Source organism: Octodon degus, unplaced genomic scaffold (assembly GCF_000260255.1).
Source record: "Octodon degus isolate 3935 unplaced genomic scaffold, OctDeg1.0 scaffold00259, whole genome shotgun sequence".
Classification (NCBI taxonomy): Eukaryota; Metazoa; Chordata; class Mammalia; order Rodentia; family Octodontidae; genus Octodon; species Octodon degus.
Window position 1 is genome coordinate 953,903 of NW_004524835.1, and position 19,914 is coordinate 973,816.

Genomic DNA, 19,914 nt, shown 5'->3' on the forward strand with positions numbered 1-19,914 from the left:
ACCTACTTAGAACAAGCTTAGCAAAGCATCAGGGACCGAGGTTCAATCCCCCAGCACCACATGCCAGCCAGCCCCGCCCCCTGGTGGGCTGAGTTGGCCACACACACACACCCCTCTCTCTCTCTCTCTCTCTCTCTCTCTCTCTCTCTCTCTCTCTCTCTCTCTCAAATAAATAAAAAGAAAAAAGAAATTAAGATTTAAAGTGCCTGCAAGCAGGTGGAGGGGCTGGGGTTCAATCCTCAGGCCTGCTGTGCCGGCCCCACCCCCAGGGTACGCTGAAACAGCAACTGAGACTGGGTGTGGTGGCCCATGCCTGTAATCCCAGCTCTTGGGGGGTGTAAACAGGCGGATCACTATGAGTCCAATCTAGTTGTGAGCCCCTGAACACCCTGTAGACCCTTCTCTAAAATACAAAATAAAAAAAGAAAAATTGGAGAAGCAGTGCCAGAAGCAATAGCTGCTCTACTCTTCAACCTAATATAATTAAAGTTATGTTTTCTAGGCAGAAAATAGGGTTTACATCTCCTTATCAAGACTATTTTTTACATCTATTCTAACTTTATTTGAAATCTTCCTTAGTATTCCAAGGGACATCAGCAATTATCAATAATTATGTTTTTACTATGTGTACTTCTTGAAATTCTTCCCATTGATCTTGCAATCCAATGTTAAGATAGTTCAAGTTTGCAAAGTGGTAGGTGGATGTTATGAAGATAGAGCATACGAGAACATGGAGATTACAGGATGTTTGGAGAAGAGGAAACAAGTAAGTCCCACTACATAATCCCTAAAGATATTTCTCTCACTTCTCATACAATTTTTCAGTAATTCATTACCATTTATACCTTGGGATGTAAACACTGAGAATAGCAAATATGACATACAGTCATACATTAAATGGATATCAATCATTTATACAAATGTTTCCATTTCATTTTAACTTTTCTACCAGAAAGCTGTGCTTTAAGAGAACAGGATGTTGGTTGGTCATCTAAATGATAAAGAGGTGCTAAATACAACAGAAAATAAAGAGGAAAGGAGGGACTAGGAGTGGGCTGGGTTGACTGCAAAAGAAAAACCAACACCAAACAATGCTTACTATCCAAAATTGCTTAGGACTTACACAATTTAAATGAACCACTGGAGGTTTTTTCCCCCATCTATCTTAACCAGAAGCAATAGTAGTGCATGACTATAAATTTTCTGAAACCTAAATTTTCCATGGTTCCATGTAAAGTGAAATATTTTAGATTTTGGTTGCTCAAGAGTCGCAAGTCATAGCACTACTGAGGCTAAACTGAAATAACACTTTGCCTAACATAAACTATCAAAAGAAAAAGTACAAAATTTTTATATATCAAATTATCAATTTGCTTTTTGGTTTTTGGAAAGAAACTCTCACTTAGGTAGCCCAAGTTGTTGTCATCCTCATCAAAACAACTCCTCCTTCTTGGATTATAGGTATATGTCTGGCTTAAATATGGCAATTACAACAAAAGCATCACCAACATGGTAGATCATCATTTATAATTTTGCACATAGTGTGTGACACATCTGTGGCCAGTAAAACCTGACAGCTTAAAACAATTACTTGATTTTCTTCCAAAAGTCAGATTTATATGCACACTTCCTTAATCTTTAACAAATACTGAAGATTTTTACTCACGTGGAGCCCCTTCAGCCATTTCAATAGCAGTAATTCCCACAGACCACACATCACTCTGCAAAAGAAAAAACAGCCAAAAATGGGTCACTTAGAAATGGGAGATGGGTGTTACTAAGAGACTCAAAACAGTCTTTTGATGGCAACAAGGATACAAATGCCAGAGCCCATTCATTTCTATTCTGCAAGAAAAATTCATTATATATTGATATTGTAGGGTATTGTCTGACTTATGACCATGCAGTACCCCACTACATAAAGAGTTTATAGGGAATGAAGTTCAGTATAAGGAAAGTTGGCTTCAGATGTGCTGCTTGCTTTCTTACCTGAAATATCAAAGGAAATTTGCCATAGAGAATTTTTAATATATAGAACCACAACCAGCATGATCTAGGGCGAATGATTTAACTCTCTATACTTTGGTTTCACATTATGAAAAATTCTGAGTAAAATAGCAGCCACTTCCCCGAAATGGTGTGTATTTTTGCTGAGGCATACACCCACTTGATATATAAACTATATGATATTCCTGTATTAAGTATACAATTATACATATAGCAATTTATATGTCAAGTAATATATGAATTACATTATGCTACTTATAAAAGCAATATTTCTAGCTAATATATTTATACATAAATATAAACACAAATATTTTAATAGTTTTTGACAATTAAATAGATCCTAGAATTATGTAAACAGATCCTAGAATTATGGAGATAATGGAATTATCTTCATCTATATACTTTGTTTTTCAGAGAATGGAAAGGGCATAGTGTTAGAGGTCCTCTGTTTGGATGACTCCTAAAGAAAATAAATAAATTTTGGGAAGCCTCATTTTCAGATCTCTTCAGTTTTGCTAAAGTCTAAGCTTAAGTTTTCTTTTGAGTACATGGAGCCAAATTAAAATGAGTAACTAATACCAATGAAAGTCTGTGGAAGATAGCAACATACACACAGGAATAAAATACAACTTTATACAGAAAGCCATTTGAAGAACAGTATGCTTCTCTAGCCTCAACAGGTCCTAGTATAGCAGTGAACATGCAATAAGCTTTCAGTAAATAATTGCTCTTCAGGTCAAGTAGAAGACATTTAAGAAAATGGAAAAGAAATGAAACCTAAATTAATCAACTTCAAGTTTTGAGTATAAGTTCCATACAGTAGACCACAGTGAACTGTTTGGATAACTTATGATGTGGAGAGTGAGGATTTTCCCATCTATAGAAAATGTAGAGTTTTCTTTATTTCCTCACCAGTTCTTTTTAATGTATATAAAAATGTATATGGCACATATTGCAGCTTCAGTGGAAATTTTAATAAATAGCATGCATTTTACATAATTTATCTATTCCAATGATTTTCCTGTGGCTTTAGAAATGAACTATGCACTAAGGATTTTCTCCATTACCCATAATAATCAAATTACTTTTTTTTTCTTTTAGGGGATAATATGGGAATTTATCACTGGCTTTACATTTACTCATTTTTGAGTTTATAAAACCCGCAGACTCTGGAAGTTAATTTTCCATATAAAACCGCATAATATAATGCTTTTACCAAGAAGTTACAAGCAATGTGAACTGGACATGCTACTTTGAAATAATTCCTCATGGTTTACTTTGTCTATATTCTTATAAAATATCATTCTTATGCATACTATAAAAACACATCCAAAAATAGAATCAGTATCAAAAGAAGTTCTGTTTGTTTTTTATTCTTTTATTTAATCCACAGAAAGAAATGTTAGTCAAAAATCCTTTCAAAATTTGGATCCTCACACTTACTCTGTAATCATAGGAGTTTCTTGGGTCCTCATCACAGTTAATCACCTCTGGTGCCATCCAGTATGGTGTCCCAATGAAGCTGTTTCTCCTTCCAGTAGCTTTGCTCACCTGGGCACTCACTCCAAAATCCACTGCAAATTTTAGCATATGTCAAAACAATTAATCAGGAACAAAAAGCTCAATAAGTTATTGCTTTTACTTGGAAAATCAACCAAAAGAAAGTCATGATGGATAATAAATTTTTCATTCCAGCCAAGAAAACTTCATCATTAATTTTACTGCAGGAATACTGGGAAACAAGTAATTACTGATGTTTGTGTTGGACTGAGACACCACATTGTATCTATCTGTAGGACATTTGAATGAATATATATTATGAATATTAAAAATACAGTTCCACTGGTATAACCTGAGTGTCTCTGAAGTGATAACTTACGTAACTTTTTAAAGTGTCACTAAGCTGGAGAAAGGACAGCACTATAAGCAATATCTCAGGAAACTGAAAACTGTCAGCAGTTGACTTGGAAACCTCACTCATGAAATCAGAAGTACTATCTACTCAAAAAGAAAAATGACCTCTCTGATAGAATTTAGTTAAATTCTTTAGCTCATCTTTTGAATTAAATGCAAATACTTACCATGATCTCTATACCTTAGCTTACGTGTACAATGATTTAGTTTTCTAATCTGTATGATACTTCATAAGAAAATAGTTAGTATAGTATCCTCAGAAACAGACCAAAAACAGGGCTATAGTAAACTTACGTTATTTATTCCAGAAAAAAATAAGGAAGGGATAAAGTCGGTAGATTTTTCACAATAGCATCCAAAAAATGAAATACTTAGGAATTGATTTAATAAAGGAAGTAATAGGTCTAAACAATTAAAATTAAAATACTCTGAAAAAAGAGATGGAAGAGGATTACAGAAAATGGAAAGATATTCCTTGCTCTGGGAAAGGAAGAACCAAAATTGTGAAAATGGCCATACAGATTTAAAGCAAGCCCTATGAAAATAACATCAATTAACCTCACAGATGTAGAGAAAATATTCTGAAAATTTACTTTGAACCAGAAAAGACCTAGAGAAGCAAAGGCAATGCTGGCCAACAAAGGCAAGGCAGGAAGCCTTACAATCTCTGACTTGAAATCATACTAAAAAGTTACTGTGATAAAGTCAGCAAGGTATTGGCAAAAACAACAACAACAACAAACCAACTAGACCTGATGATCAGTGAAACACATTAGAAGATGCAGATACAATTACAAACATACGCAGCCACCTTATCTTTCACAAAGTGGCCAAACATGTTTACTGGAAGAAAGATAGCCTCTTTAATAAACATCTAGAAAAACTGGCTCTCCAACATGCTGAAAACTAAAACGAAACCCAGTACTAAAATAAGTAAAAATAGATTAAAGATCTAAAGATTAAAACAGAAACTCTAAATCTCCTGGAAGAGAAAGTAGGTGGAAATCTTGAAGGCATAGGGGTAGGAAGAGAGTTCTTAAACAAAACACAAACTTCACGGAAAATACTTCTAAAAACCCACAACTGGGATCTCATATTAGTGAGAAGTTTCTGCTCATCAAAGACAATCATCAACAGACTGAAAAGAAAATCCAAAAATTGGGAAAAATCTGTATCTGTTAACCTTAGCAAAAAATTATATGATAAAAATACATAGTATAACAACCATTTTTAATTTTTTATTCTTGTTTTGAAATTCTGTACCATATGTATTGTCATATATTACTCTGCTTCTGTCTTTGTTTTTGCTATTTATTTTTGCTTCTGTTTTTGATTTTACTCTTCGAAATAAATTTTTAAAAAAAGAAAATGGCTTTCAGGAACTCAGAGGATGATGTAATTTTTTTTTTATTTATATTTATTTATTTATTTTTTTTTTTTTTGCGGAACTGGGGATTGAACTCAGGCCCTTGGGCCTGCAAGGGAAGTGCTTATTCTGCTGAGTCATCTCCCTGGCCCAATGTACAAAACTGACTGAAAAGCAGTCTGAAAATTTAAAAGAAAAAGAAAAAAACCTTAGTAGTTTAACGCAGCCTTTAATAAAGGTTCCAATACCAACAAAAATCAAAGTATCATACAGTATTGTGAGGATCATTACTGGTTTTTGCATATTCTCATTATTTAAAATCAATCTTCCTTTTATTTTTTTCTTTCTTTCTTCACAAATAGCTTAAATTAGCATTCCCAGTAACCCTAATGGTGAATTTTAAGGACCGAGTAATATCTATCAGGCCCAGAAGCTGATATGTGGCAAAAATACAAGGAGAAACAGTGATGAACAGAAAAAAGGGAGAAGAATTAAAGAAAAACAAAAGCTGAAATTAAGATAAGTAGAGTTGAAACTTTACTAATGGCTGAATTTAACCTTTAATAACCTTTTGAGAATGGAATATGAATACTATTGATCAATAATAACTGCAATGTAAAATTTTTCTGGTCTTTTTTCTCACTGTCATTTTCTTTGGCTATCATTAGTTTCCCCTTCTACAATTTATTATGTACTTTAAGAATACCCTATGATCGGGGTGGACTGCAGCTCATTGGTACAATACTTGTCTAGCATGTACAAGATCTTATGATTAATCTCCAGCACTGAAAGAAAAAAAATAAAGCTAAGATCTGAGAAATCTAAATGTACTGTAAAAAGGTTATATGTAAAATAAACTTGATTGAATTCTAATGCATCAATAAAAGATCTCCTTCAGTGTAAAATACATGAACTTTGATTCAAGGACTTTATGACAGATATTTTACTGGCTTTTTACTTATTTCTAAGTCCTGTTCTGTGTCGCAAATGGTTGAGTGGCCAGCAAATTGATCCAAGCATAGTGTTGCAATTTATACATGCTGTTTAGGCTTCATGTGGATTACCTAATCAGCACATTTGAGGCAGAAATATACATGCCTCTCATGTTTTCATAAAATTGTGTTGTCAGATTTGTAGCTTTTAGACATAAAAAATAGTATATTTTCTTGAAAGTCATTTATTTCAAGAAAAGTTAGTATGGCGTCAACAAATAATGTTTTAGTGATCAAAATTTCCACTGTACTTCTACTAGTTTAGCAAAAAATGGAGAAATATCTTGATTTATGCTAAAAGCAATGTTAAAAATAATGTAATAAATACAGATGATTAGATGATGTATGTTCATATCAATGAAGTTTTGTTATTATAGAGTACTGATATAATTTTAAGGTATTATTAAGAATATACAATTTATGGTATTATTAAGAATATATTATTATTGGAATATACATGTATGTATCGATATGTATAGATATATACATATCAAAAATTGTAACATATTATTCCCTGTTTAACTGACAGAAAATGTGCATGTGCATGTGCGTGTACGTGTGTGTGTGGGGGGGTTAATAAATTATACCACTCTGCCCCTTGGAATATAAATCTATAGATTTTGTTTTTTTATTTTTATTGCTAAATTTGATTTAGCTGTCATTAAAGCATAATTTCTGATTGATATCATTGCCTTAAATATTTGAGAAGTAACTCCAAAGAAGAATTTTTGTTTTCAAGTAATTTAACAGTCTTTAATATTCTTGGAAAAAATAGATGTGGATGTGGAAAGAAATTTTTCCCATCCCTGTCCATGACATATCAGTTTGTACATAGTAAATACTCAATTCACTTACTGAAATAAATACAATAGCTATTTACAGTAGAGGGTAAAGCAATGAGCAAAAAGTAATCCTTCCAATTAGACATTTCTTATGTTCTCTGGCCTAATCCTCTAGCTTTAGTCTGATAATTAACTTTAAAATGTCTTATAAGATAAATAAATGCATTTGATTATGGAAAAATAAAAGAGGGGTCTTGAGGGGAGAGAATTTAAATGGGCTATGTATATGTACCAATCCCTACAGTGAATGTAATCATGTACTGCAAACATGTACTAATAAAAGTTAAAAAACAATGTTTTTCACCTACATAATTTTAAAAGAACTAGTTAGCCATGTCCTTTTTGCTCTAACTCCCTTCTCAAATGAATTTTAAATTTTTAAACTCAGCTCAAACAAGTACAGGATATTGGAAAGAACATGAAAGAAAGCAGTTTTATTCGTGTAGTTTTCTCCATTAAAATATTTTGGGTTGAACCTATCATACTACAAAAATAAACTTACCCAGTTTTACTTCAGCATTACGAGTCAGTAGCACATTCTGACCTTTGATATCCCGATGAATTACTCGGTGTGCATGAAGGTGAGCTAAACCCTGTATATATATGCATAAACATTAAAACAAAAAAGGCACATCAGTATACATTTTTTTCTTTTCTGGTACCACTCTTGGTATTTTTTGTAAAACAATTCGTAAGAAATGGCTCTATTTGACTTTTCAGACAAAATTCTTTCTTTAGGCTGGAATTATTACAATTTCCCTGAAATTTTCCTTTTGGCCATAAGGAAAGGAAAATAAACCAAGATACCCATGAAAGAACAAAACCCCAGAAAGTAATGTGTGTATACATTGGGCCACTTTACCTTCCTTTTTAACCTTCATAATTCCAACTAAACATAAAAGCAAAGAATTGCACGTCTTGACCATTTCATAGCTCAGACATAGTTTTTCTCTATTCCTCATCCAAGTATTTGTGTAGTCAAAAATATTTTCAGTCAGCCTTGTAGGCTGAGCATTTGAGGGAATATGGAAATTCATTTAAAAACATTTATAATTTGTCTTGGCATACTCTTCTGGCCCCAGTCCATTCACCACTAGAGCTAACCCATGACCTGGCAAAACTGTAACATAGTATGTAGTATAATGCTCTAGACATTAATGTCTAGTTGGCTCCAGACATTAATGGCTAGTTTGCTCTAGACATCAACTGGGCATGGATAACAGAATAATAAGAGCAACAAAAGTTTGCTGAACCACTATTCTTTGCAAGATATTTTGCTAAATTCTTTGCATGGAGTAAATTATGAAATCTTCACAGTACCCCTCTGAGGACGGTATTAGTAAGTATTATCTTACATACACATGAGAAAAGTGAGTCTGGATAAATTAAGTAGCTGACTCAAGGCCACATGGTTAATACATGGTGAAATAAAATTTAAACTCAGTGTAGAGTGCACACAAGACATTAACAGTATTATGACAAATGAGTCTAATCAAGTTAAAGGGAAGATATTCTAACAATATTGAACAGTGCTACTCATTTATGTTAATAACATCCTTGGGTGACTTTAAGCATTTAAGCCACCAAAAATTAACTGAGTTCAGGAGGGCAAGAAGATTGCTACTTTCATGCAATTGGGTATAAGAAATTCCATTCAAGGAGGGTATCTGTCTAAAAAAAATGATGCTGCAGATAGAAGTTTATTTTATTTATTTATTTATTTATTGATTTATTGATTTATTTATTTATCAGAACCGGGAATTGAACTCAGGCCCCTGTACTTGCCAGGGAAGCACTTATTCCATTGAGCCATCTCCCCAGCCCTGTAGATAGCAGTTTAGACCCTTCTATAAGACACTGAGTTCTCCTTACAGGCCTTTGTCTTAATTTATTATGACAGTGCTATGCTTTTTAAAAAATGAACTCTAGCCACAATAGTAGAGTGCTCGCCTCGCACATATGAAGCTTGTTGTTCAATTCCCAATACCCCGAAAAAGGAATAAAAACCTAGAAAACAGGAAAGAATTACACACATGGTGTGGTCCAACACAAAATTGAAGGCTATCATATCAATATTTGATTTTGATGAAATTTTTGGCGTTTTTAAAATTCTATCTAATCCAAAGGTTATGTTTAGAATTCTTTTTTCTCTCCCTTTCTGTCTGTCTGTCTGTCTTTTACGAGGCACTGGGGATTAAACCAGGTCATTCAAACCGAGTACTTCCCCAGTTCTTTTTCTTATTTTTGAAGCAATAGTTCTGTTAAATCACTCGGACTGAATTTGAATTCACAGTCCTCAGCCTCTTAAGTAGCTGGGACAACAGGTGTGCACTGACATTAAAATTCTTAAACCATGATATAAGGATATGGACTACAGTGTATTCATTCCTCCTAGGTTCTTTCAACATCAGAGAATGATTACATGAAAACTCACCTGAAGGATTTCCCGGCAGATATAAGCAATCCAGTTTTCTTTTAAACTCTGATTTCTAGTCATTCTCACCACATCAGTGACTGAGCCTGCTGCACATAACTCCATCACCATCTGCAGAGAAGCCATAAAAATATAGAGAACCAGAAAATTATGTCCTAAAAATATCTAGAGAATTTTAGTCTACATGATTTCTATTATTCTGTAAAGTTTAGATTTATAGCAATGCAAAGCCTGACGCACATGTCTTAGAGGACACCAAAGACTAGCGCAAACAGAATTTGTGGAGCAGGAAAGTCAGGTAACATAAAAGAGAGATGTAACTAGGAGGAAAGATTTGAACCAAACCTTGAATTATAGATAGCGTTTAGATATGATTAGAAAGAACATTCAGTTTATGAAAAACAGAATAAACAAATGCCCTCAAAAAGAAACTGCTACTCAGTGATGCCTGTGTGAAAATAAAGGGCTAGTTGAAGGAACAGATTGATTTAAACTGAAAAAGTACATGTAGGGTCTAAAAACAGTTCATATGAATATTGACTCTAGGTATGATTTTTATTTTTATTTTCAAACAATTAAGATTTTCTCCCAAGTTCTGATAAACAGTAAACCCAAGAGGAAACTGTCAATTGATTTCCTTTGGGACAGCTTGCTTCAAATAGGATTTATGCTAAGGAAGTTTATTTTAATGCTAACCTCTTTGACAGCATTTCATTCTGATTTTACTGTTAATGAATTCAATAGCTCAGGAAACTTATTTTTGCCACCAATGAACTGAGTGTGCAAACTGTAAAATTCCTTAAAAATAATAATAGTAGCTAAGCAGAGAGGACAGACCAGGATTGTTATATACAGGAGAATATAACAATTATAATCAACCTACCAAACTTGAAGTACACATTTATGCACAACTACTCATGTTAAAATCAGTTTATCAAACGAACAAAGTACATCTTTTTATCCACAGATAATTGTCACTATAGATGAATGAAATAAAAAAGATAAACTCAAAATTGTGAATATTCAGAAAGTCAATATTATTTCCTTTTGAAATATCAATGTTTTCTTTCAAAAAGCTACTTCCCTAATTTTTAACTGTTCACCACTGACACTACTGCATGTCTTTGGCCTGTGTACATGGCCAGCAAAGGAAGAAGAAACACAGCCAAATGAAATCAACAGTACAGATTAACAATGTGATAATAGAAGCAAAGAAGCTCATTTTAAACTATGATTCATCTGAATTAATGCCATTCAATTAAGATGGACTCTGAAAGATCTTGCTAATATTATCTAAATAAGAAGTGTTCAATAATGAAAGGAACAGAACGCATTCACAATGATCTTCTTAGCTTTGTAAGAATAGTACTTTGTGCATGAAATTTATAAATGGTAAATATTTATTTATTTATTATGTATTTAATACAGGATCTACAGGGTCTTTTTACATAGACCAGACTTGTAGCAATTCTCCTGTTTTCAGCCTCCCATGTGCTGGGATTACAGGCACGTACCACCATGTCCAGTCTCTACCCCTGTCTCAGTGTGCCCTGGGGGCTGGGCTGGCTGGGCATGCCAAGGACTGAACCCCAGCCACTGCACTCTGTCTAAGCAGGCACTTTAGTCCACTGAGCTATCTGGCCAGCCCTTATCCTTTTTTATTTCAAAGAAAAGAAAAGTAAACAATAAAAACAATGGTATAAGATTTCAAAACAAGACTGTAGGAGAACAACAATGTTCAGTACATTGTAAATTGTCATTTTCAAAGTAGTTGTTGATACCAAAGTAGTCAAAATTTTCAAATATAGCTTGGCCACTTTTAACTGAAAGTAGTCATTGTTTTACTGGTATGGAGGCTTCCTGATGACTTAGCAAATAAAGACTACATAAGGAACAATTCTTATGTAGAATTCAACATGGGTGCATAGGTACATTGTAAGCAATTTCAAAGTTTATGCACTTAGGTAAAACATAACTCTTAGAAACTCTTTTTCTTTTGTTTTTTCATTTTGGTATCAGGACTACTTGACTAGTTTCACTATTCAGTACAGATGAATGTCCATTATGTATCTGTGTATTCAAAATAGGATAGATATATGGTTACATTCTCTTAATGAATACTGGAATTTGTTCTAATAGAGTTTATAAATAGGATATCATGTCTGCATCTTGTACAGTAAATAACCACTAGGAAGAGAGTATGCAATGTGTTAATTATTGAAACTGTCCTACCAATTTGATTTGAAAGTGTCTCATTGCTATTTGTTTCTCAATAAAATTATGGAAAAAAGAATGCAATAGATCCATGATAGAACATGAACTTTAAACATATCTAGTAACAAAAGGTCATGTATTATATGTGGTCACAGACAATATAACCAGAATACATAAATTTACAAGAAGCTAAGATCTGTGAGATGTGTGTGCAGAACTTCTTGGTGGGTGATACATAAAAGGAAAGTTTCATTTTGGAGTGATAGAAATCTTCTAAATTTGACTGAAAATTTTTATGATACATATTTCCATTATTCATTTGAGTCCTCCCCCATCCCACATATAAGTTACTTGCTAGATATATGTTATTTTTTCTTATTTCTTTATTCTCATCTCCAGGAATTAGAGCACATATTTCCATTACTACATTAACCAATTGAGTGCTAAGTTTTCCAGTAGGTGTACAAAATTGGTATAGCAACTCATAAGAAAATATATCTTTGGGGGACCGGCAAGATAGCTCAGCAGAGTAAAACACCTGCTTCAGCAAGCTTAACCACGCAGAGAGATCACAGTTCAATTCCCTGCACAACATGCCATGCCAGCCCCACCCCCATAGTGGGCTGAGCATGCCAGGGTCCGGGTATGGTGGCACATGCTTGTAATCCCAGTGCTGGAGAGGTTGAAAGCAGAATCATCATGAGTCTGAGCTGCATAGTGAGACACTGCAACAACCAAATACATAAAAAAGAAAGTATATCTTTGGATAGGACCTTTTTATTGAATAAGGGCAAGATAATTAAAAACATACCCAAAGTTGGTGCCTGTATCCAGGGGGACTCAGCTTGAAAAATGCACCATAGAAAGACACAATGTTTTTGTGGAAAGAGTACTTCCTCAGAAAGTTCAGTTCAGTCCTGAGATCCTCTTCTTCATCCTATGGAATAAGAACAGACAACAACCTAAGCCATGCAATTCAATGACTCTCCATCTCCATGCTATATAAAATTCATAAAGTAAAATGCTATTTGAAGCTTTTATACACTTCAGTAAATTATAATAGAGTATCTTGAATATTTAGCAAATGACAATCTTTGGTTAATTAGACAATCTTTGGTATTTAGAGGAGGGAGGCAGAAATAGTAAACTGAAGCTCTCTTAATTCAGCAGTTCTTAAAATGTGTTCCCTGGATCACCACACTTGACCATTGTGTAAAATTTTGATTGAAAGGAATAAGAGAATTTTTGCTTCTTATAGAAGGCCAAGATAAATTGTCTGGGTTTTTTGTTTTGTTCAGATAGTATACACATACTCTACAATTCACATGTGTAAAGTGTACAATTTAATGCATTTTAGCATATATACAGTGTTGTACATTCATCATGACAATCAAATTTAGAAGATTTATATTACTCCAAAGTGAAACTTTCTTTTTATGTATCACGCACCCAGAAATTCTACACACACATTTGACAGATCTTTACTTCTTGTAAATTTATGTATCCTGATTATATGTGACCACATATAATACATGGGCTTTTGTTAGTAGATATGTTTAAAGTTCATGTTGCCTCATGGAACTATTGCATTCTTTAATTTACCATCCATCAACTGATGAATATATGGATTATTTTCACATTTTGGATGTTGTGAACTATACTTCTATGATCATTAATGTCATGTTTTATATGAGCGTATATTTCATTTTCTTATACATATACCTAAGAAGCAAAATTGCTCATTCGAAGAGTAACTATGTGCTTAACTTTTTGATGAAATTCCAAACTGTTTTCCACTGTGCCTTACAACTTTACATCCCCTGTGATGATATGTGAAATGGATTCCATTTTCTCCATACCTTCACCAACACTTTATTAAAAGATCTCTCAGTGTAGCTATACAAGTTCACTTCATATAGACTTAAGAACAGTGTTATCCTCTAAAGTCTGAAGTGAAATGTATTTGTAGAGTGTAAACAAAAGGTTGAAGTAAATATACAAAAATATCCTGTTCTGAAACTCAGTTTAAAAGATTACTTTTCTGCATAGTAAACTTACAAAAGGCCATTTGCCCAGAAAGGTGATTAAAGATTTAATTTCCAATTATCTTTCGGTCTCCCCAGAATTTTCACTAACTACACTGACTTAGCAACTTGAGGAAATAAGTTTCTTAGCTGAATATAACTACTGAATACCTCAATTTATCTACCCTTTATCAATCACCTTCTTTCTTGCCTGAGCCTCAGAGATTCAGCAGCAAACATTGGACAAATATCTCATACTTGGCTACATTGTGGCTTGACTTCAAAAATTCTTGTGACATAAACCTAAAGCTGTGCACTAGGCTCTGTGGTATCTCCACATTGATTTGTTTTATGCTGGTAAAGTATATTTTTTCCTAAATACCAATTATTTATACTATGTTTTATTTTATTTAATTTATTTTTATATTAGGGAAGGATCTATGGGGTGTTCAGGGTCTCACTACTAGATTGGACTTGTAGTGATCTGCCTGTTTACAGCCTCCCAAGAGCTGGGATTACTGACGTGTACCACCACCCCCAGTCTCACCTGTTTTATTTTTAAAAGTGTAAAATATCAAAAAATAGCTGGTAATTACACTCTGGAATTTTCTCTGGCTTTTACTGTGGATTTACCCATAAGTAGTCAAATACTATAAATTTACATACCAATTTGTGCTTTGAGGGAAGGTGATAGAGACTGATTTGTTCAAATGGAAACCCCCCAATAAAAGATTACTGCTTTCTAATTAGTGTGTAATAAAAGCATAATTGAATAAATTATTCTATGGGAATTTATTACATGGCAACCCATGCTCCAATTTCATCCAAGCCTCTCAAAGAAGCTCAGTTACTAAGCTCCTTTAAAATTCTTTTTTGTAGAATGGAAAAACTAAAAGTTAATCTTGTAGCTTCAGTTTCTGCTTTGCAGGACACTTAATCTAGCACTATGTAGACAAAAACCACAGGAACAAGTCATGTTTTATGTACTCTCTGCCTATATTAAGATCTTAATGATATACTGAGAATATGAAATCATAATAATATGATAAAAGGGAAAGATGCCAGTGTAAAGCTAAGAATATGAAAAAACACTAGAAGAGAACAAGGGGAAAACTGAGCCATTTAACCTAGTTGATTTTTTGATGCCAATATTTTTTTTCTGGTTTACAAACCTCATGCTGCCAAGCAAGAACAGGAGGATAACAGCTGGATTCTAGGCAAGTACGATATTGTATTTGTGGTTATCACTATGCTTCTCAGGAACCTGAGTCCTAGAGAAGCAAAAGGACCACTTTTTCAAGTGATTTTCAATTGTTTAGTAGGAAGTAGGGATTTGAACTGAGATTTCTGTACTTACACATTATTGCTAATTCCATAAAGCCCTGATATCTAAAAAAATAGGAGCAAACTGCAGACTTTATTCTAAGAGATTCGAGACGATTTAGAGTTATTAAATAGCTAATTAGCTAGCACAGATTTTTCTTATTAAATACACAAGCAGAGAACTCAAACTCTCCAACTAGAAAAATCTTCTAAAAGGAGGTTTCTCATATAAATGCAAATTTCCCCCAAAACAAAAATTGATGATCAGATATGTTTGGAAGGCATTAGTGTGTGCCACTCTGAATTAACAGGAAGTTGAGCTGGTGAAAATCACACAAGTACATTATATGTATCAAGCCAAGTGAGTAATTTAAAACTCACACATCTACTAGTAATACAATGCTACAGAATTTCTTGGCTCGGGGCCAAATGATTCTGGGCTAGCATAAAACCATGATTTTTGTCAAGAATAGGCAGCTGCAGGATGCCAGAATTTTCTTTGTAATTTTTCCTGTTCTAAAATCAGGTCATTTGAATTATGGAAAGAATGCCAGCAAAATTTTGGGAAAAAATTTAAGTTTTATTAACATATGTGCTTGATGAAATTAGAAGTGATTAAATAATTCCTTTTCACCTCATATTTTGCGGTTTCTTGTTCTATAAAACCTTGTAATAGATGTTTCCTTTGGTTATGCTTTGTCTTCTTAAGGTACATTAGAGACAATGAGAAGTGTGATTCAAAACAGACAAAAGTATGAAGCTGTTTAGCAATTCTTTTCTACTATCACTAGATTCTGAATGTGATCGTGCTAACAAAATATTATTTTAATGTTCCTGAGTGTATTTATTAAAATACAGAAAAATGAAGATATTTTAATCCTGCAAAGTTGACTGCAGGAGATAATTAGGAAAATATGTCAATGAAATATATTGACAAGAACAGTAATTCTGCAGCTAAGTCTATATAATACTTTGACAGTTTACCAACATCTATTGGAACAGGAGAATTGTCTTCACCTGATGTTATTCTACAGCCAGTGAATAAATAAAATTAGGAGAACTCAATAAACTACAAGTAGAAAGGATCTTGACTCCTTTACGTAGTCGAGTACAGCTGTTAGATGTGAAGACTTTGAGGCTGGGTGGCCTATTGGTATTCTGTTTACCAGTTCACATACAGTAAAAAAGAAACAGTGGCTATCATTTGGTTCCTGTATAATATTAATATTAGTTTGAATCATAATGAGAGAAAAGCTACTCAGTACAGGATCGTGGTCCCATCAACTCTTTTGTTGCCACTCTCTATCCTCCACAGATGTACTCAGTTTTTCGCCTGTAGTCAACATTTTCCTGTTCAATTTACTATTTCTTCTAAGCCCTGCTGTTTGAAAAGGTGTTAACATTTAAATATGATGGCATGTGTTAGAAAATATGAACATTTCCAGGCAAGAGTATTTTATAGATAGACTTAGAAAAAATAGCATAATGCAATGTAATGAGTTTAAAACTGAAAAAATAAAGTAAAGGCTATGTGGTCGTTAATGAAGAGTAGCACTCACACTGTATCTCCAGCCAACAGACCGCTGGTATTTATTGACTCTCACCCGTCTTCCTATTTCAGGTAAGGGGGTCTGTAAAATCAAGAATGAAATATTTTTAGATCCACTAGTACACACTAGAAATGATTTGTGCTTAAGATACTTTTGTGCTCCATTTGCACAAAGTGGACGAGCTGCTCCATTTGCACAAAGTGGACAAGCAAGGCAATATAATTCTTTACTTCATTTTTTACAAATAATTTTAATCTAAGAAGCAGTTTCTTATTGGACAATAAGCAAGGTATTCAATTTTTGTAACATATGTAAGAGCCATATTAACAGCAAAATTTCTGTATAATAATAAAGTGCTATTTTTTCTTGCAAAACCAGGTCACAAATACCAACAGTTGACTGGTTATTCATGATTTTTAAACATTTCGAAATATAGAGTATCTGAAATGTGGTTCTAGTTCTCTCAATCTGAAACAAGGAAATAAGTATTTTGTATAATTTCACTCAAAAGAGAACAAATTTGATTATTTGATGGTATGATTGGAGAACAAAATGAATCCACAAAACCTCAAAATTCCTTGAAACTCACACTGGTTTACAAAATTTGACACTTCTTGGAAAAACAGAAAGCACACAACTCTTTAAATCATTTCAGTAATACTTTTCCTGCACAAACTGGAAAAGAACCATTTATAGTACCGACAATTGTTCATGAATTTTCAGTTTTTGACTGCTATTTCTCTTTAAGATATAATGAACTAAAAGTCTTTTGTTTTATGTTATGTTCATGCTAATATTATTTTGAGAAATATTACTTATTCTAAAACATAAATACTTATAAATTCTATGAAAATATCGTACAAATTGTGACAAACTTTATGAATATTAGCAGGCACAGTGCCAATTAAACTGTTTCTCTTGGTCATTTGTCAGAAAATACATGAAAAATGTGCATCTCTGACATGTTCTTTACTTCTGTCATTGAGAATTAATAGCTTCCATCCTTAGAAAGGATTATTGGAGAGGGGAAGAGAATCTAATGGAACACAGTTAGATTAACGCAATGTACAAGACATATGTTGTTTGTTACTCCTGACAACAGATAACCAACTTACAATGGAAAGAAATACAGGTATTTCCCCAGCGTTGTAGAATAGTAAAATATATGGAATTTATAGCATGAGTAAAGTATTTTAATGTGTAAATACAATAAAAGAATAAGTACAATATACCAATGTTTATTAATATTAGAAAACTAAAATACATCCAAATAACGTAATAATTACGTAAAATAGTAATTTTCAATAAATTATTATTCACAATATTTATTGAACTGCTTATACAAAAACACAATCTTTAAAGAAAAGAAACACAGACAAGATATAATATTACCTTACGAGCATTCATCACTTTAACAGCTGTAAATGTACCAGTCTTTTCATGGAGTCCCTGAAACACCAGACAGTGACAAACATGTGATGTTAGTTATTTAATCCAGCTATCAAGAAGCAAAGAAAGTGAAAAAAGAAAAAGTTACATAATGCTTATCAACTTTTAAAAGAAATTCCAAATATTTCACTCAAAAAAAATTCAGCAAGCTTGTGGAGTACTTTTGTTTTTTTATGTTTCCTTTAAGTATTAGATTTACCTTACCATTTAAAGTTATTGCTTACTTAGGATCTTTAGGCTAGATTTGTTTGGTATCCACACACAAAAATGGGCATTTTCCTTGAAGATGGCTCAAAAGGGAATGTTCTACTGTATAACTTTCAACTGATCTTATGGTACTATGCAAACACACCTTTCCACAGAACCTTCTTAAACACATATACATTCTCTTTGTGATCATTAGTAACGGTGAGTCATAATTATTTTAGCAGCCTCTAAAGTGCTTGACATGGGCCTGGGGAGATAGCTAGGTGGCTTAAGCTCCTGCCTGGCAAGCACAAGGAGCCGGGTTTGATCCCTAGTACCGCATGCAGTGCTAGCCCCAAAACTGAGCACTGTGATGCACGCCTGTAATTCCAGAATTGAAGAGGCTGACACAGGGGGATCACTATAAGTCCAACCAGCATAGCCAGGCCCTGTATCAAATAAATTAATAATAATAATAATAAACTGCTTGACAAGTCCTGAGTCAAATGAACCAAACATTTTATGAAAGGAAAAAGCTTTGGAAGATTCTTTCATATTGAAAACATGATGAGTTCTAAGAATTTAGTTTTGGGCTAAGGAAATAGCTTGGCAGTCTGAGAGTCTGCCTGGCAAGCACAAGGTCTGGGTTTGATCTTTGGTATCACTAGGACTCTGAACTGTGTAGTGAGACCCTGTACTAAATAAATAAATAAATAAATAAATAAATAAATGTAAAACATAATTTAGTCTCATCTTAAGTGGAAATGCCAGTTACAGTTTACAGCTGTAAAAAGTGAATATGTAAAAATGGAATTTGTATCTGCTTTTAAAACATATTTTAAGTTGTGGTGATATTACCAAAAATCAGGTCAACATCATTATGAATAAATTTAACAAACAAAATGACTTATCTGATATTTCTCTTATAAGAGGATTTTATTCTTGGGTTACATTTAATTGATCAGTGTTCTCCCAAAATTTCCATTCATCTAGAACCACAGATAGTGTGACTTTATTTAGGAGTGTGTCCTTTGCACATATAATCAAATTAAGGTAAAGTCATACTGGACTGGGTCAGCTAATAACTGATGTCACTTGTCTTAATGTGATCAGCTTGTTTGGACACAATGACATTAGTTTATAGGATTACGACATGACTTGAACTTTAGCTGTGTTCATATAAACTTTTTTTTTTTTTTTTTTTTGGTGGAACCAGGGATTGAACTCAGGCCCTTGCACTTGCCAAGCAAGTGCTTATTCTACTGAGCTATCTCCTTGGTCCCATATAAACTATTAAATATGCTGGAAACTTTAAATTTATTTACATTGCTTGGAGCAATTATATAAAAGTATCTGTCAGTCCTTATCTCAATTTAGAAAGTGTTGCTTTTCTAATTATTTCATGCAATCACTTCTTAAGAAATGCTTCCCATAACTACATGTACAAATATAATCAAATATAATCAATAGGCAATTGATTCTCATCTGTTAAAGGAATTACAATATTAATATTATTATTATTATGAGTAGTAGTAGTAGTAGTAGTAGTAGTAGTAGTAGTAGTAGTATTTGATACGAGGTCTCACTATGCAGTTTGGACTGTAGTGAACCTT

The 19,914-nt window shown here is 33.3% G+C and overlaps 1 protein-coding gene across 1 annotated transcript in view; it reads right to left on the reverse strand.

The window, feature by feature from the left end:
- The window catches only part of Nrk (Nik related kinase), a 131,598-nt gene that overhangs the window by 46,559 nt on the left and 65,125 nt on the right, over nucleotides 1-19,914 (reverse strand). The window contains exons 3-9 of the mRNA XM_004646206.2: nucleotides 18,059-18,115; nucleotides 16,676-16,747; nucleotides 12,581-12,706; nucleotides 9,556-9,666; nucleotides 7,624-7,714; nucleotides 3,451-3,581; nucleotides 1,667-1,721 (exon numbers count right to left, since the gene is read on the reverse strand). Coding sequence (XP_004646263.1) covers nucleotides 1,667-1,721; nucleotides 3,451-3,581; nucleotides 7,624-7,714; nucleotides 9,556-9,666; nucleotides 12,581-12,706; nucleotides 16,676-16,747; nucleotides 18,059-18,115 — 643 coding nt within the window. The remainder of the gene's footprint in view (nucleotides 1-1,666; nucleotides 1,722-3,450; nucleotides 3,582-7,623; nucleotides 7,715-9,555; nucleotides 9,667-12,580; nucleotides 12,707-16,675; nucleotides 16,748-18,058; nucleotides 18,116-19,914) is intronic.